Source organism: Chionomys nivalis, chromosome 13 (genome assembly GCF_950005125.1).
Source record: "Chionomys nivalis chromosome 13, mChiNiv1.1, whole genome shotgun sequence".
In the NCBI taxonomy this organism is placed as follows: Eukaryota; Metazoa; Chordata; class Mammalia; order Rodentia; family Cricetidae; genus Chionomys; species Chionomys nivalis.
The window spans coordinates 56,956,986-56,972,654 of record NC_080098.1 but is presented as its reverse complement, the minus strand read 5'-3'; the positions used below and the strand labels follow the sequence as shown (position 1 = coordinate 56,972,654).

General features: G+C 47.9%; 2 protein-coding genes across 3 annotated transcripts in view; one reads left to right on the top strand and one right to left on the bottom strand.

The window, feature by feature from the left end:
* The window catches only part of Mak (male germ cell associated kinase), a 46,603-nt gene extending 39,668 nt beyond the window's left edge, over positions 1-6,935 (top strand). The window contains exons 13-14 of one of the 2 annotated variants that reach the window (XM_057788109.1): positions 1,673-1,792; positions 6,569-6,935. In XM_057788109.1, coding sequence (XP_057644092.1) covers positions 1,673-1,792; positions 6,569-6,723 — 275 coding nt within the window. In that variant the 3' untranslated portion in view covers positions 6,724-6,935. The remainder of the gene's footprint in view (positions 1-1,672; positions 1,793-6,568) is intronic. The other variant, XM_057788111.1, reaches the window with a different exon arrangement.
* A 1,822-nt stretch (positions 6,936-8,757) lies between these two features.
* On the bottom strand, positions 8,758-15,439 carry LOC130885894 (transmembrane protein 14C). Its single transcript, XM_057787731.1, has 6 exons — positions 15,348-15,439; positions 14,511-14,569; positions 13,973-14,049; positions 12,751-12,852; positions 10,126-10,213; positions 8,758-9,229 (listed from the first exon to the last, which is right to left on the bottom strand). Exons 2-6 carry the CDS (start codon positions 14,531-14,533, stop codon positions 9,178-9,180), a joined length of 342 nt encoding a protein of 113 aa, XP_057643714.1. The 5' UTR covers positions 14,534-14,569; positions 15,348-15,439; the 3' UTR covers positions 8,758-9,177.
* Between the last annotated feature and the right edge of the window lie 230 nt (positions 15,440-15,669).

Here is a 15,669-nt window from a genome sequence, read left to right as displayed (position 1 = left end):
TTCCAGTCTAAAAACCTTTCCAGTCTCACATACATATAAAAAGCCTGCAGCAAGCAAGCACCTCACGTAGTAAGACAAAATAATTTAAGAATTGACTGCCAGGGGCTGGAGAGATGGCCCAGAGGTTGAGAGCACTGACTACTCTTCCAAAGGTCCTGGCTTCAATTCCAGCAACCACATGGTGGCTCACAACCATCTGTAACGAGATCTGGTGCCCTCTTCTGGCCTGCAGGCATACATAGAGGCTGAACACTATGTACATAATAAATAAATAAATCTAAAAAAAAAAAAAAAAAAAAGAATTGATTGCCAGGTCCAGTCATTCTTTGTAAAGTCTTTTGGCAGCAATACAGCAGTAGATAGCTGTCTAGTGCATGGTGGCTTCTAGTGTCTACCTTGTTTCCATTTTGCTTATTTCCCATTATCTTTATTCTCAGTTAGTTATTAAAGCCATTTTCTCCACCTATAAGATGGAAGAAGTACCATTTCCTTAGCTATCACTCATGCCTAGTGCTTGTGACATCTAGTAGTTACTGCGTTTACCATGGTGAAGAGGAGGTGAGCAAGGGCTCACCATGCTCTGAAGTGGCTACCGGATGTTAGCATGGCTTTGAACTTCTTTGCAAGTCTTTTGAGGCGTTGTGGGATGGAGTTCAGCTTGTCTAACATACACGACACTGCAGGCTCAAGTCCCAGCACCACACAAACCAGGTGGAGTGGCACACACCTGTAATCCCAGCACTCAGAGGAGGGGTAGGGGGAGGGTCAGAAGTTCAAGGTCATCCTCTACTTGTCTCAGACCCACCTTTTGAAGTGATCCTTTTGAAGGATGGATTAGTGATTCACAGTGAGCACCGGGGATGAGAAGGCTGGCCAGTGTCAGCCACTGTACTTGCTTAAATGCATTAGTGTTAAAAATTATACAGATGCACCAGTCATGGGATGGCGCATCTTCTGGACGTCACTCATCTCCAAGTCCACTCCCTCCCTGACCCGAATATCCTCCTCTACACCTCCTTCCCCTAAACCCTATTCTCCTCCCACACTACCCCCTAATGCATGCCATCCGGTCACCTAGGCTACAAACATAGAGACTCTATCCCCCCTCCCTCCCCCTACCGTACACACTGTAAACCCACCCGGTTCTCTTCTCCAGCTTGCCTCCAACCTAATTTCTCCAATACCAGTGACCTCATGGCTGGGCTGTGCCTTTAGATCCCTCATCAGCCACCTTCAGACTGATCTAGCTAACAATGATGGCGATCATTTATTGGCTGTAGATTCTATGAAAGAGCTTTCCTACATATTCATAACCTAGATGCCTATAAATATCTTCAACACACACACGCATGCACGCACACACACACACACACACACACATCCTAAGAATCAGTGTCATCAAAAAGTCTAGTGTGTTCAGGGTTCAGATCCTGGCTCAGTTCTTTACTCACTGGGAGCTCAGGCAAATAATTCAGAACCACAGGGCATCAAAACAGTGCTTCTGAGCTGTTCTGGGACTGAGCGAGGGTTTCTGGGATGGTACAGCATGGTGCCTAGAACACGGTAACTCATAAAACAGCAGTTCGCAGTAAGAAGGGTAGTATAGTAGTCAGAGTCGCTCTGCAGCACCTTAAAAGCCTCCTTCTGACCCGAACCCCCGATGCATCGGCAGGAACCCTTGGAAGCTACACCACTTACAACCAGACAGGATACATGCCTTCCTTTCTCAAGAAAGAAGTGGGGTCAGCTGGCCAGAGGATCCACTTGGCACCTCTTGGTGCGACGGCTTCGGGTAAGAGCGATCTCCTCATACAGATTTGGTAGTGGAAGAGGCTTGCCCTTCTAAGGTTATGAGGTCTGTTTTCTTGAGTGAGGATGGTCAGTCTCACGGTATTAACACTTCTCAGTGGGCCCCCTCCTACCATGGTTTCTGTCCGGAGCTTGGCCCCAGAACCAAGGAGCATTAGCATTGAGAAAGGAAGGCACAGAGCCCTGTAAGGGGAGAGAGTGAAAGAGGAGGGGGCGGGAAAGAAGAGCTAGGGAGGTGGAGGAGCCTGAAGTGCCCAGCCCTGCCCTGGGGATATGGCTACTGGATGGGAAGGCAGCGGACACAGCAGGCTCCAGCGGGAGCTGCTTCAGTGACACGAGACAGACTGACAAAAATGTAGTTTGTACACATAGTGATTTCAAGAGCTTTTTAGAGTGAATGGTGTGGTCACCGTCTGCCCTGCCCTCACGCTTGCCTTGTGATGGAGACTCTCCTTTGTGGATGAGGAAGCCAGCAGTGTCTAGCAATGTCACCTGTTGATATTGGCCACAGTTGAGCCAGGGAAGACAAACACGGAGCTGCTCCCTCCCAAGAGCCGCTTTACCCTAGTGAGGTGTGGGAAGTCTTCAGCGCTTTCTGTCTGGTGCTCCGCGGCTCTGTTTAAGAGGCGGGATTCAGGATGCAGTTTCTCCCCCTTGGTTTTTGCTAAAAGAAGCAATGTCAGATGACAGAACAGTTGGTCCCTCCGCCTCTGAGGTCGTGGTTAATTGGAGTTGGTCTGTGCTGTCACAGCACAAGGCGTGAAAGCCACACGCGGAGGTGTGCTCCAGAAAAGGAGGGTAACAAGCCAGGCAGAGTAGTATCTGCCTCAAATTCCAGTGCGTGGGAGGCTGAGGCAGGAGGGTCAGAAGCCCTAGGCCTGCCTGGGCTGCATAGTGAAAACAGAGGAGAGAGATGGCAAGTGTTGGCTCGGAGCCCTCCAGATTTGATGGTACATAACATTCTCTAAATTATTTTCATTTAAAATAGATATCCTCCGAGAAGCATCTAAAATAAACAGTAAGGCAGATGACCGCAAGTTTGGTTTAGGGTTCCTTGTTATTTGTAAGTTCAAAATGCTCTTCCCACTGCCCCAACAGGACCTTGCGCTGAGGTGACTGTTTAGATTTGCCGTCTTTTACAGGACAAGCAGCCGAGGTCGCTCCCGCCTGTCCCCCGTGGGCTGTTTTCACGGTACTCATTTGCTGTAGCAGGCTGCAAAACATGGTCGTTCCAATATCTTCTAAACAACATACACCCATGTCGCAAGCACATTATATCCAGCGGTGGATTTTAGGAAGCCCCGAGAGTTTTAGGCTAGTCTTACAGTGAGTCATGTACCATGACTAAACATCCGTTTTTGATACAAACAGCAAAATGTGATGTTTAGAAAAACTTTGCTATCTGGGTACTCACTTTTTGTTGTAATATGAACAGCGGGGCTGCGTCCCCGGCACCCGGCCGCCCGCATGGCTAGCTTATGCCCCGAAATAATTACACGGAAACTGTATTCTTTTGAACACTGCCTGGCCCATTAGTTCCAGCCTCTTATTGGCTAGCTCTTACATATTGATCTAACCCATTTCTAATATTCTGTGTAGTACCACGAGCTGGCTTACCAGGAAAGATCTTAACCTGCGTCTGTCTGGAGTGGGAGAATCATGGCGACTCCTGACTCGGCTTCTTTCTCCCAGCATTCTCTCTGTTTACTCCACCCACCTAAGGGCTGGCCTATAAATGGGCCTAGGCAGTTTCTTTATTATTTAACCAATGACCTTCCTCCATCAACTTTTAGAAACCGAGAGCAGGTCTTTTATTAAAAAAATAAAAGGCTCTTCTGTGTCGAATCTGTGAGATCACCAAGCATATTCCTGCTTTCCCTTTTTAAGGAAATTGCTCTCACCTCTTCCTTTACTATGCTTATCAGCTTTCCCTCCAGGTGGTGATAGGAGAGGCAAAAAAGAGAAGTAAACATTGCCGGCTCCCAAATGGTGCACGCAACCCATTAGGAAAACACTGCCTTCCTGGGCCTCACCAGAAACACAGCCAGGTCGTTACCGTAGTTACTCGACTATTCATTCCCTCCTCTCTATAGACGCCCTCTCGCTCTCTTTCCTTACCCTCAAGGTTTGCAAGGAAAAAAAAAAAAATCAAGCTAATGTCTTCATATCCTCCCATTTAACCTCTCCTTTCAAAGCCCTAATATTTCCTCATTCCCTGCCTTGACAGTAACAAGACCAGGGGGCGTGGCCTGTGAATACAGCCACCCACAGAAACCACAGGGCTGGGTGATTGTCCTGAGGAGTCTATTCGTACCCAGACAGAGAGAGCAGCCACAGATCCAGGATATGATTCCATCGAAGTTGAGCTTGGGGAGTTTATTGGGGGTGACCATTGAGAAGGCCACCCAAGCACAGGTGACAAGTCACTGGGTTTCCTGAACAAGCAGGCCGCTGTATGACAAGTCCCTTCCCCCATCTGCCTCCCAGCCCCCCAGCTGCCATCCCCATCCCCTCCTCCCACCCCACAACTGTTTATTGCTTACATGGCCTCTGGGAAGGCCTGTGGGTCAATTTCCAGGAGACTCCAGAGTCTTACACCATTAAAGTGCTTCCTCAGCCTCTCTGCTATCCGTTCACAGGCTCTATACTCATGGCTCCATTTGGACCTGAGACCACCTGTGTGAGCTCACTACCATATTCCAACAGTTATAGCTTCCTGGAAAACACAGTGCATTCATTGGCCCTTCTAGATACATAGAAGCTGACTTTTGTTAGGCAGCTGATTCACTCTGAGTCCAGTAAGAGCAGTATGAAGTTGCCTGCCAGTCCACTGACAGCATGCCCCCCCAACCCAAACACTATCTATAGCAGTCAAGATGCCAATCTGGCCCAGGGCCTTGCTCATGAAGATGGAGGCCAACACCTGTTGACCACAGGCCCACGTGGTTCCCTCCTCCACTCTTAACATCACAGTGTCGTGTAAGAGAGGCTGGGACACCAGACCAACAAATGCATCAGAGCTGTGGAAGGGGCGGAGTGACCGGGTGCATCTCAGCACTGATGCTGAGTTTACTCTCCAGCATCAGCGGTGGGAAAAGATAGATAAAGCCCAGTGCAAAGACTGGCACTCTCCTCACGTAGACGGCCCGTGAAGCCTGACTCGGCATGGAGTGAGGAGGAACCAAAGAGGACATTGTAGTTCCCTGGATAATGACTCATGCCTTGGTCACTGGAGATCCTCAAGCAATTTCAGCTCGTTCAAGTGTTTAACAAATTTTAAAGCTCTCAAATCATGGATAATAACCCACTAACACTGGACCAACCTCTCTCACAAATCATCACACTGTCAATTAGATGAATAAGACAAACCTTGTGATTAAAGATTTGGGCTCCTCTAAAAATTACTGATTGGAGCTGGAGAGATGCCCAGTGGCCAAGAGCACTTGTTGCTCCTGAAGATAATCCAGGTTCAATTCCCAACACCCACATGGCCGTTCACAACTACCTGTAGCTCAGCTTCCACGGATTCGGACGCCTTCTTCTGACCTTTGGGCATTCAACACACATGGTACATATACACAGGCAAAACACTCATACACACAAAACAAAAAGATCTTTTTAAAAGACTGCTCTTTAAGAGTTTGTGTGATCACACATGGTTTTACCAATTAAAAAAACAATTAAGTTTGTGGATTTGGGTTCTGGTTCACTGGCAAAGCTCTTGTCTATCTATGTGTCTAATGCCTGGTTTCAGTTCCTAGTACTAAAAAAAAAAAAAGATAAAAAATGGAGGGAGGGAAGGGAAAAAAAGAAAAGAAAAGGAGGGGCTGGAGAGATGGCTCAGAGGTAAAGAGCACTGACTGCTCTTCCAGAGGTCCTGAGTTCAATCCCCAGCAACCACATGGTGGCTCACAACCATCAACTATGAGATCTAGTGCCCTCTTCTGGTGTTCAGGCAAAACATGCAGCCAGAATACTGTATACATAATAAATAAATAATATTTTTAAAAAAAGAAGAAAAGGAAAGGAAATAGTGGAGCCAGATGTGCTAGCACACACCTTTGATCCAGGACTCAGGAGGCAGAGGCAGGCAGAGCTCTGGGAGCTCTAGGTCAGCCTGATCTACATAGTGAGTTCCAGGTCAGCCCGAGCTATATAGTAGTATCTTAAAAAATTAAGAGAAATCAAAGTTCTAGATAGTACATTTTCACAGAACTTTATATGTACAGCTTCCATGAAGCCTGGGTTCCACACAGTTCCAAGTATGTCTTTAGTGGTAATACTATGTTTCATTGTTATTAGGATGTAACCATAGCGTGAGATTAATCACCACACTAAGTGCTGCTGCTCACTGACTAAGGAACCACGGATGTCTCCTGGTCAGTTCACTCCCGTTTAGCTATCTAAGAGTGGCAACATCTGAGTAACAAATCAGAAATGCAGGCTCTTATGCCATGGGAAATTCTAGTAAATATCCGTGTAATACCCTACATCAGTGCTGGGAGAGCAAAGATGAACTGACCCTGACTGAGGCCAGCCTGGGCTACATAGTGAGTGTTCCAGATCAGTCTGAGCTACATAGTAAGAACTTGCCTCCAGAGGGGGGGGGTGGGGAGAAAAGAGAAAAGAAAGCTAAATGCAAACCTTCACATTTGCTCCACAGCTTTCAAAGATAAATCCACACTTTCCCACAAAACAAAGATGAATTGGTTTATCTTGAATTTGATAATCAAATAAATGAAATTCTGATTTCTTTCAGAATATGCCTGGAACACAAAACCTAGCAGTGGCCCGTTTTCAGGACGAACTTACAATCCCACAGCAAAAAATCTCAATATCATGAACCGCACACAGCCAGTCCCCTCGGTGCACGGGAGGACAGACTGGGTGGCTAAGTACGGAGGCCACCGGTAAGAGGGGTGGACACCCTGAAACATCACTCCGCAGAGGACTGTCCAGCCCCTGACCCTGGGAGATGTCTACAGAGTCTATTTCTACCGAGTTCCCCAAGAAACACACCACTGTGGGTACCTCAAAGAGCAGAAGTAGGCTCCCGTTTTCTTCCTTTCCTGGAAATACAATGCGTTTTCTTAACTCATGGCCCACAGTGCTGATGCAGCACTGTGCCGAGGACTTTTGAGCGGGATTTTACAGAAAATTGAATAAACTATTTGCCAAAGTATCAAGTATTTGATCTACAAATTACTAGACAAGTGCATAAGCTTTTATAGCTATGACTCTGGGAAGTAAGGGTAGAGAATTTCACTCCTGCTTGCTGCCTGATAGCCTAAGCTATTGTTCTGGTCACTGCAGAAACCTAGTGGCCTGAGCAGTTAGCATAGTTTGAGGCAAGCCTCTGGGTGGACTTGGCAGTGGCTCTCTCCACCTTGGCAGTGTCAGGAAGATGGTGGCTACCTTTAGGTTTTCTACATTTGGAACTCGGGAATGAGTGACGGGGCATCTCTTAGTGGGAAACCAGCTTCTCTCCAGCCTCGAGAGATGAGCAGAGTGTGCCAGGCTGACGTGAGCCCTGTTGCCAGACCTTGAGCAAACTGAACTCAAGATGACCACCAAAATCACTGTGCAGTAAACAAAAAGCACATATGTTTAGCTAAGATGTGCCTAGGATATGCATGAACCCACATTTGAGCCTTAGCGCCACAAGCAATATTCAAGCTGTGAATGGTGGCAAACACCTGTAGCCCCAGGTACTTGAGAGGCTGGGGCAGGATTACTTGAATTTAACTGAACATGGCCAGCCTGGACAACATGGCATAACCACACTCAAGTTATTTCAATCTGATTCTGATTCCCCAGAGAATGGACCTACACTATGCACCACTCAACTGTAAATGATTTTTTTTTTTTAAATTGCTGATGTCAATTGACATGGAAGGCGGTCACTATGACAAGGGCTATAGAATCATTTCATTTTTTTTTTTTTTGTTTTTTTGAGACAGGGTTTCTTGTAGCTTTGGAGCCTCTCTTGGAATTAGCTCTTGTAGACCAGGCTGACCTCAAACTCAGAGATCCACCTGCCTCTTGAGTGCTGGGATTAAAGGCATGTGCAACCACCACCCAGCCTCGTTTCAGATCTATTAAAGTCTTCAAGGCAGCATCATCAAGCACCTGTCCTTGATATGACTACAGCAGTCACTCTACAGCAGGACGTGAAAAAAGACCCAGGGTCTCAGATGAGAAACGAGTCAGTGCTCCAGTCCTAAAACATGCAGTGCACAATACAGTGCCCTGGTCAGCTGCACAGAATTCTGGGCAATAAACTTCAAGAAGGCTAAATCCTGTAACACCATCACTCTAGAAAATGAAACTGTGAGCTTGATGCCACTGCAGGGTGTATAGAAAGATCCTGTCTTTTTTAAAGACATGCATGTCAAGACATATCCTCTATTATAAACACAGTGCAGATAGCAGTGAGCAGAGGGAGGTAGCTCAGGCTACAATGGGAGGTTGTAGTTGCAGACACCAAGCCTGTTTTCAAGACACTTAAGAGCAGATGTGAGGCTAAGTCCCTGTTTGCATGACAGTCCTACCTTAGAAATTCCCAAAGGGTTTTGTGTATTTAGGTTTTGGGTTTTCTTTCCTTTTTTTTTTGTTTTTGTTTTTGTTTTTGTTTTTTGAGACAGCATTTCTCTGTGTAGCTTTGGAGCCTGTCCTGGAACTCACTCTGTAGCCCAGGCTGGCCTTGAACTCAGAGATCCACCTGCCTCTGCCTCCCAAGTGCTGGGATTAAAGGTGTGTGCCACCACCACCCAGCTCACAAAATTATTTTTAAAACAAGCTTCCAGACAATGTCCAGTCAAACAATAACCTTCCTTGGTCATTCCAAACGGGGAATCCCTAAGTATGACGCTCACGGATCCCCTCACGGCTCTTCACTGTCCTGCTCTCCACATCTCAGGCAACATCCCAGTCACTCCGACAAAGAACACCCGAGAAGTGTTCTTAATAGCAAACTTTATTTTCACTGGTATTTCACAGTGACATGATTTCACAGCAGACCTATACAAAAGATCCCACATCACAAATATCACCGAGAGATCTCACACACTCTGGGCAGGACTTGTGGCTCTGGGGGCCCCCATGTTGACACCTTGTCTACTGATCCAGAAAGGAGACATGCCATCACACAAGAACGAAACTGCACGAAGGCAGCATCTGCTCTCAGGCTGGACACTCGCCACCCCTGACCAGTTACAATAGCAAAAGCTCATTGTCACCTCTGCGTGCTCGGTGGACATTTGTAAAATGTCAGAATATGTAAATACGCTGCACTTTTTCTTCAGACATTGTAAATGTGGACATTTGGGGAGTTTCAGGTCTTCAGGAGCCCAAGCACAGGTGTGGCTACTACGGATGAGAACCCAACACACTGATTCCAAGCTTCGCAACCATCAGCAAACTGTTCAAAAAAAAACAAGTGATCAGGCTAAGGACATACAGGTGACTGTTGTTTTGAAGAATCAAAGGCTGCAGGTCCTGCTCAACTGTGTGTGAAGGGAGGTGCTGAAGTAGAGCAGTCTGGAAGAAAACATCTTCCAGGAGGCAAAGAAAAACCACAGAAGTCTCACAGGGGCACACGGTACCCCTAGACCAATGCCAATAATCTGGAAGAGCTGAGGATATGAGGGGAAGAGAGAACAAGGCCTCAGAGGTCACAGGGTTGGCCAATTAATGGCAGGTCTCCTGCCTCCCAGTCTAGTGGTCGTGACCTTGGCCTATGTTCTCTTTCCAGTGTTTAAGACTTTGGTTAACAGCATAAACATAGCCAAAGACAAGCAAAGTATCTATCTTCCTGAGACAGGTTTTGTTGTTGCGTTTGTGTTTTTTTTTTTTTTAATTCTCCTACCTCCAGCATGTGCTCATTATACTTAAGAACTTGTCAATTTAAGACAGTTTCGCAATTAAATAGAAAATGGAATTCAGTAAAAGAAATTTCGTTTTAGCAAAACTTTTAATACAAGACATTCAAGTAACTAACAGAAAACCAACACAGACAGTTTCACACAGCTACACCCAGGGGTTTGCTCGGAGGCTTGTGACATTAGTAGTGGAGTCTAGGGCAGTCCACAGAGCAAATTCAAGACCATGTCTACAATGAATGAATATACTTAAGTCCTAAATCAACTATGAAGGCTTTTTTTTGTCTTTTCCACTTGAGGCGAAAACTCCCTCTAAAAAATGGGAGTTGAAGTCTAGGATCAGGCACACTGAAGTGAGCACATTTCTGACCGAATGAAATGTCTTGAGCAAAAAGCCAACCACAGTCTGGGTGAAAAGAAATGGAAAGGCAAGTACCTGGCACCTGCGATTAGACCTGCAGGCATGAATTTCCCGGAGTTGTAGAACCTCATCCCCATAATGCCAGCCAAGGTCCCGGATGTAGCTGAGAAAGAGAAGTCCAACAGTCAGCACATCCTCCATGCAGGGGAAGAGTGAAGTCCTGCCTCCTTTTCGAGGTCCAGACTTCACCCTATAATGGTGGGGGTGGGGGGAACACTGAGCTTCACTGCTGGCCACAATAGTCAGGTCTAAGTACAAATACTGGCCACATTCTGCTATAGTTGACTCTGGACTGTTCCTTGAAGCTGATATTCCGAGTGCTTGGTTCTCATCTTAGAGTTTATGGAGTGGACAGAGGTAGATCAATGGAGCTTTGAAGGCTACATCTACCCTAGGTCTCCAACCTATTTCCTGACCCCTTGAGGTGTGAACACACCCCTACCGCAAAGGGCTGGCCACTCCCACCACCGTGCCTTCGGTCTCTAAAACACAAGAGCAACTGCGCTGTCAGGTATTCTGTCAGGTGACAGTGACCTCCCCAAGCCCAGCCTGCCAGAAAGGCCTCATTTCCACAACTCTTCTGCAAAACCCACGCTTCAGTCCTAAACACTTCCACCTCCTCAAAAACACCATGCAGTTTCTTTACCCTACATGCTGGCTACCAAGTGTTTTGGCAGAGAAACGTTGACTGCATTTGCTAAGCTAGAGACTAACTACATTCAACAATACAACCTTTCAGTGTTTTGAGGCCCAAGATGCAAGCTAGCTTAAAGAATCGCACACAAAGTCTAATTTGTTCTACAATGATTGCTACACACACGACCTGACAGGGAGCAGGGAGCTGATTCAGGAACTTTACGGAAGGATGAACTAGAGAAGCAAAGACTTAGCCAGTATCGGCAACCACAGCAGGTGGTGTGTGTCTGTGGTCTCAGTTCCATGGAGACTGAAGGAGGCCCACAAGTTCAAAGACAGCCTTGGCAACTTTATGAGACTCTACTCTGCTGCGTAATAATCCTTCTGTACACTGTGAATATGTATTACTCCCATTGGTTAATAAAAAGCTGACAGGCCTGGGCAGGAAGTTAGGTGGGAAGGCCAAACTAAGAATGATGGGAAGGAAGAGGGTGGAGTCATAGAGATGCCTGTCAGCTGCACAGGAAGACATGCTGGAGGAAATGTAAAGCCACAAGGCAATGCATAGATTAATAGAAATGGGTTAATTTAAATGTAAGAGTTAGCCAGTAATAAGCCTGAGCTATCAACTGAGCATTTGTAATTAGTATTAAGCCTCTTAGTGATTATTTGGGACCAAGTAGTCAGGACAGGAAATGTCTACTTATACTAGTCTCCAAATTTGAAAAAAGAAAGAAAAATAAAAAAGATGATGCAGCTGCAGACACAGCTTAGTAGAGAGTGAGGATTAGAAAGGTGGTGGCCAAGGAGATGGGGACAAAGACAGCACTGCTGAGGCCAAGGGCAAGAGCACCCCAAAGCTGAATACATGAAGACTGGGTGCTTGTGAAAGCATTGGACCTGGCAGATGTGCTGAAACACCTGCATGCATGAGGAGCTTAGCACAGAGTTCTCAACCTGTGGGCCCTGCATATCAGATATTTACATCAATACTCATAACCATACCAAAATTACAGTTAGGAAGTAGCAACAAAATAATTTTATGATTGGGGTCACTACAACATGAGGAACTGCATTAAAGGGTCACAGCATTAGGAAAGTCGGGAACCGCTGATTTAGCAGAGAAACTTTTCGTTCATGTCATGAAAACAAGGCATGACCTTCAATGGTGCTGCCAAGAGAAGAGCTGGGAAGGTCAGAGATGCCCGTGTTCTTACACTGTGGGGATGAGGCACACAGGTGCCACGCCCCCGACAAAAGCTAGCACCAGGGTGGAGACAGAGAAAAACGTGTCAAAGGTCACTGTGAGAGGCAATCATCTCCCCCACACCCTGAGTTTCCTGTGAACAACTTGGTTTCCTACGCTTGCAGCTGCTCTGAGCAAACTTGTTCTGTGCTTGCAGCTGCTCTGAGCATAAGACAGGGGAGTGGTTTCTGGTGGGCTTGCAGCTGAGTTAGGGCGTGGCCATTAGTCAAGGAGACCCTAAGTTGGCCTGGAACACAATAAAGTTGGCATTCTTTTGTTTCAAGGATGACCCTTGTCTCTGTCTCTGCTTCAATCTCCAGCCCCTTGCACAACTCACAAACCGTAGCGCGCAACACGCAGAACAGGCACTGCGTTACAATTACCTGCCTTCCCAATGAACTTGAATGCTCCCCAAAGGCAAGGTCTGTGTCTTACACAATTAACTGTCCATAAAAGGGGAGAGACGAGGATGTGTGAGATTTCTCTTAAGTTTCAAGCAGGCTGTCTTGAGTGTGAAACCTCAACAGTTAAACACACACTGTTTAAAACACATCTCACCGGGAAAATTAAATCCATGTAGTATGAAACCCTTCTGCATTCTGTATACGAAAGGGAAACAACCCAGGGTTCACCACCGTGAGGCCCACCTATACCTTGGCAGAAGCAGGTGACTTGGCAGGAAAAAGAACCCGCCACACCTGCCCACCAGCATGTCAGAACCAAACAGTACACGGCTGCAGAGTCTGAGGCAAACCTACCTAGGAAAACCCACACATTCCTGGGATCCTGGGACAGCTGGTAAGCACCAAGGCCTGCGAGGCCCCCGAAGAAGAGTCCGGCAGCCAGGGACGGCACACTGCCTGGGGAGAAGCAAACAGGCATACATCTGGGTTGTAATGTCACACATTACAGATGGAATCTACGAGACTTCCCTCCCCTCCAGAGTAAAACTACAAAAGAGAGTTCACAAGGCTTAGAGCCACAGGCCTCCCAGAAGAGGGGAGTCTGCCAGAGAAGATGGGATCTTACCATCCCTGTTGGGAGCTACGGGGGCTGTGGTTCCCTGGACCCTGGGTTCCCTGTGAGTGGCTTGTTTTTCCTATGCTTGCAGCTTGTTTTCCTCTGCTCGGAGCAGCCTGCAGCTGCTCTGAGCACGAGACCCTGATGGCAGGCTGGTGGGTCTGCAGCTGAAAGATCCCAAGAGCTGGGGCGTGGCCAGAGCCCTATATAAGCTGGCCCCTGGGCACAATAAACTCAGCACTCTTGTATCAAGAGTGACCTGTGTCTATGTCTCCATCTCTGTGTCTGTGTTCCTGGCTTGCTACCAACTTGTAGGAGCACGGGAGCTATGGTGTAGCCTCCACGCAGTGCGGACTGTGTTCTTTACAAGCAGAGGGAGGCCCTCAGCGAGATCAGGAACTACGGATCCCTGAGAGATCGCTCATGATTATACAGAAAAGGGGCATTCTTGTATCAAGAATGACACGTGTCCTCGTGTCTCTGTCTGTGTGCACGTGCGATTTTAAGTCTCGAGCCTGGTTCCTGTATCGCAGGCGCTACAGGACGGTCAGTTTTTACACACCCCAGCTCTCGCTCCTTCAGGAGGGGTGACTCAATACAGTGCTTGTCTAACCCACACAAGGCCCTGGCTTCAGGCTGGTGTTAAACAGATAACACAGACTGCGTAGAGACAAGGTTTCCCTCTTGAGGAGCTGACAGTGCACAGGTCTGGTGTATGGCAAAGGGTGATAACAACCGCCCACTACCACCTCTGCCTATCTGTAAACAGAAAAAAAAATGCCTGGCTTAACTTATCCACATAACCCAAGGCCAGCGCAGGAAGAGCCAGGAGCCTGGCTATGCAGGCTGCACTCAGGGGCCTAGCAAAGCCAAGTCGCGCAAAACCAGGCTTCGAGGACCCTGGGGACCCCCATTTCACTGGACTCAATGACAGTTTTAAGAGTAACAGGAAAGGCTTACCTGCTTTTGCATAGCCAATAATCCCACCAGTGGCAACCAAGGCTGCATAGCCGAAGCCAAGATAATGTAAAGGCACCCTGGAACGGCAAAAGGGAGAAGCCAGTGACAACCAAGTTTAAAACACAGCACAAAAATCACAGTGTGAAGATCAGGCTGGCGATCCGAGTCTGACTGGATTACAGGGCAGAAGGAGAAAACCAACTCCGACAAACTGTCCTCTGACCCCTGGACATGCAACATGGCACCTGTGCATCTTAAACTATGTTAAACATAGTTTTTAAAATCACTGGCAGGGATAAAAAAAAAAAAAAGTCATTTCTAGCAAATCTTGTTACTGTATGGACAGAAGTAGAGGCTGAGTGACATGCCAGAACTAGCCAGAGGCCGAATTCGATTCAAATCCAGGTCAAAGGCCACTAGTTCACGGATCATGCCACAACCCATGCCGCCCTTAGGCTGTGGCGGGCTGAAGGCTCCTGTCACATGCTCTGGTTTTAGAAGCTCTGGGTGATTCTATTCCCACACAGTGGGCACTTACAGTGGGCCACTGTCCTTCTGCATTGTTCAGTCGCTTTGGAGATCACACCAGGCCTGCACCTGTGGGGAGAGGTCAGAGCAGTTAGAACACTCACGCCTATAGCAGTCAGAAAGAAATGAGTTCAAAGTACAGCTCTCCGTAGTGGTGCAAACAGGTCTTTGGGCACACAGCCTCTGGTTGCCCTAGAGCTGCAACCCAGTGAAAGCAACTGGGTAATGGGTAAAGCCTTCCTTCCGTATGAACGGAAGTGCTGGAGAGGCACCAAGTATTTCTACAACCTTCGGTATAGCACAGGCCCACGGAAGGGACTCCTTCTCCTGCTTAGTACCTGTCCACAGCTGACTGTTTCAGCAGTTAATTGTGGCTAAATCAGAAACCAAACGGCCTCAACTCTTCTAATCCTCTCCGAGGGTCAGAATGCTGCTTCCTCACAGATGTCAACACTCATCTTTACAAACTTTTAGAAACCCTTGGATCCGGCACTCAACTCCTGTTAGGCTGGAGCGAGGGACAAGAAAATGCCCGGGAGCCCGAGTCACAATTGCACAGGACGCCACACGCCTACAAAGTAACTAACTCCTGCTCTCTCACAGAACAACCCTCTGCAGCACCGAAGCAGCGCAGGCGCGTTTGGGTCTCCACTCCCGGAAGGTTGGGAACCTCCGGGTCAGAACAAAGTCGAAACCGCAGAGTTCCAGAACGTTTTAGAGGAGCGGAGAGCGGGCCGGTGAAGCGAGCTCAGCAGAGGGTGCACCGGAGAGCCCCCCGCGCCTGCGGATCAGGCGGCCGTGTGCGGAACAATTCCCGAGTGGCAAAGGGAGCAAAGTAAGAACACACCGGAATCGGAGCTCGAAGGCCTGCGCTGAAGGACGAGCGTGCGAGTGCACAGCGAGGGAAGCAGGTCCAGAGTCGGGTCTGCAGACGTCACGCGCGCGCTGCGTCAGGGCGGGGCTTGAGGCGATGGGCGGAGCCTAGGGGAGAGGATGGGCGACACCTAGGGCGGGAGAGGGGCGGGGCTTGGTTCCGGGCCTGTTGTATTTTGCATTCTTGGGAGAGGTGGGGCTTGAGGAGAGGTGGGTTTGGCTTCCAGGTCTGGGTATCTGCTTCGAGGCAGGGAAGAGATGCAGTGCCTGGCCCATAAACTGCCATTGGGAGGATG

Bases quoted from the DNA above. Each gene is read 5' to 3' on its own strand.
- LOC130885894 (XM_057787731.1), bottom strand. From the start codon at position 14,533: ATGCAGAAGGACAGTGGCCCACT. The intron at 12,853-13,972 runs GTAAGCCTTTCC...GCTTCTCCCCAG, and splicing joins TATTGGCTATGCAAAAGCAG to GCAGTGTGCCGTCCCTGGCT. The intron at 9,230-10,125 runs GTACTTGCCTTT...TTTTTTGAACAG, and splicing joins GGTCTAATCGCAGGTGCCAG to TTTGCTGATGGTTGCGAAGC.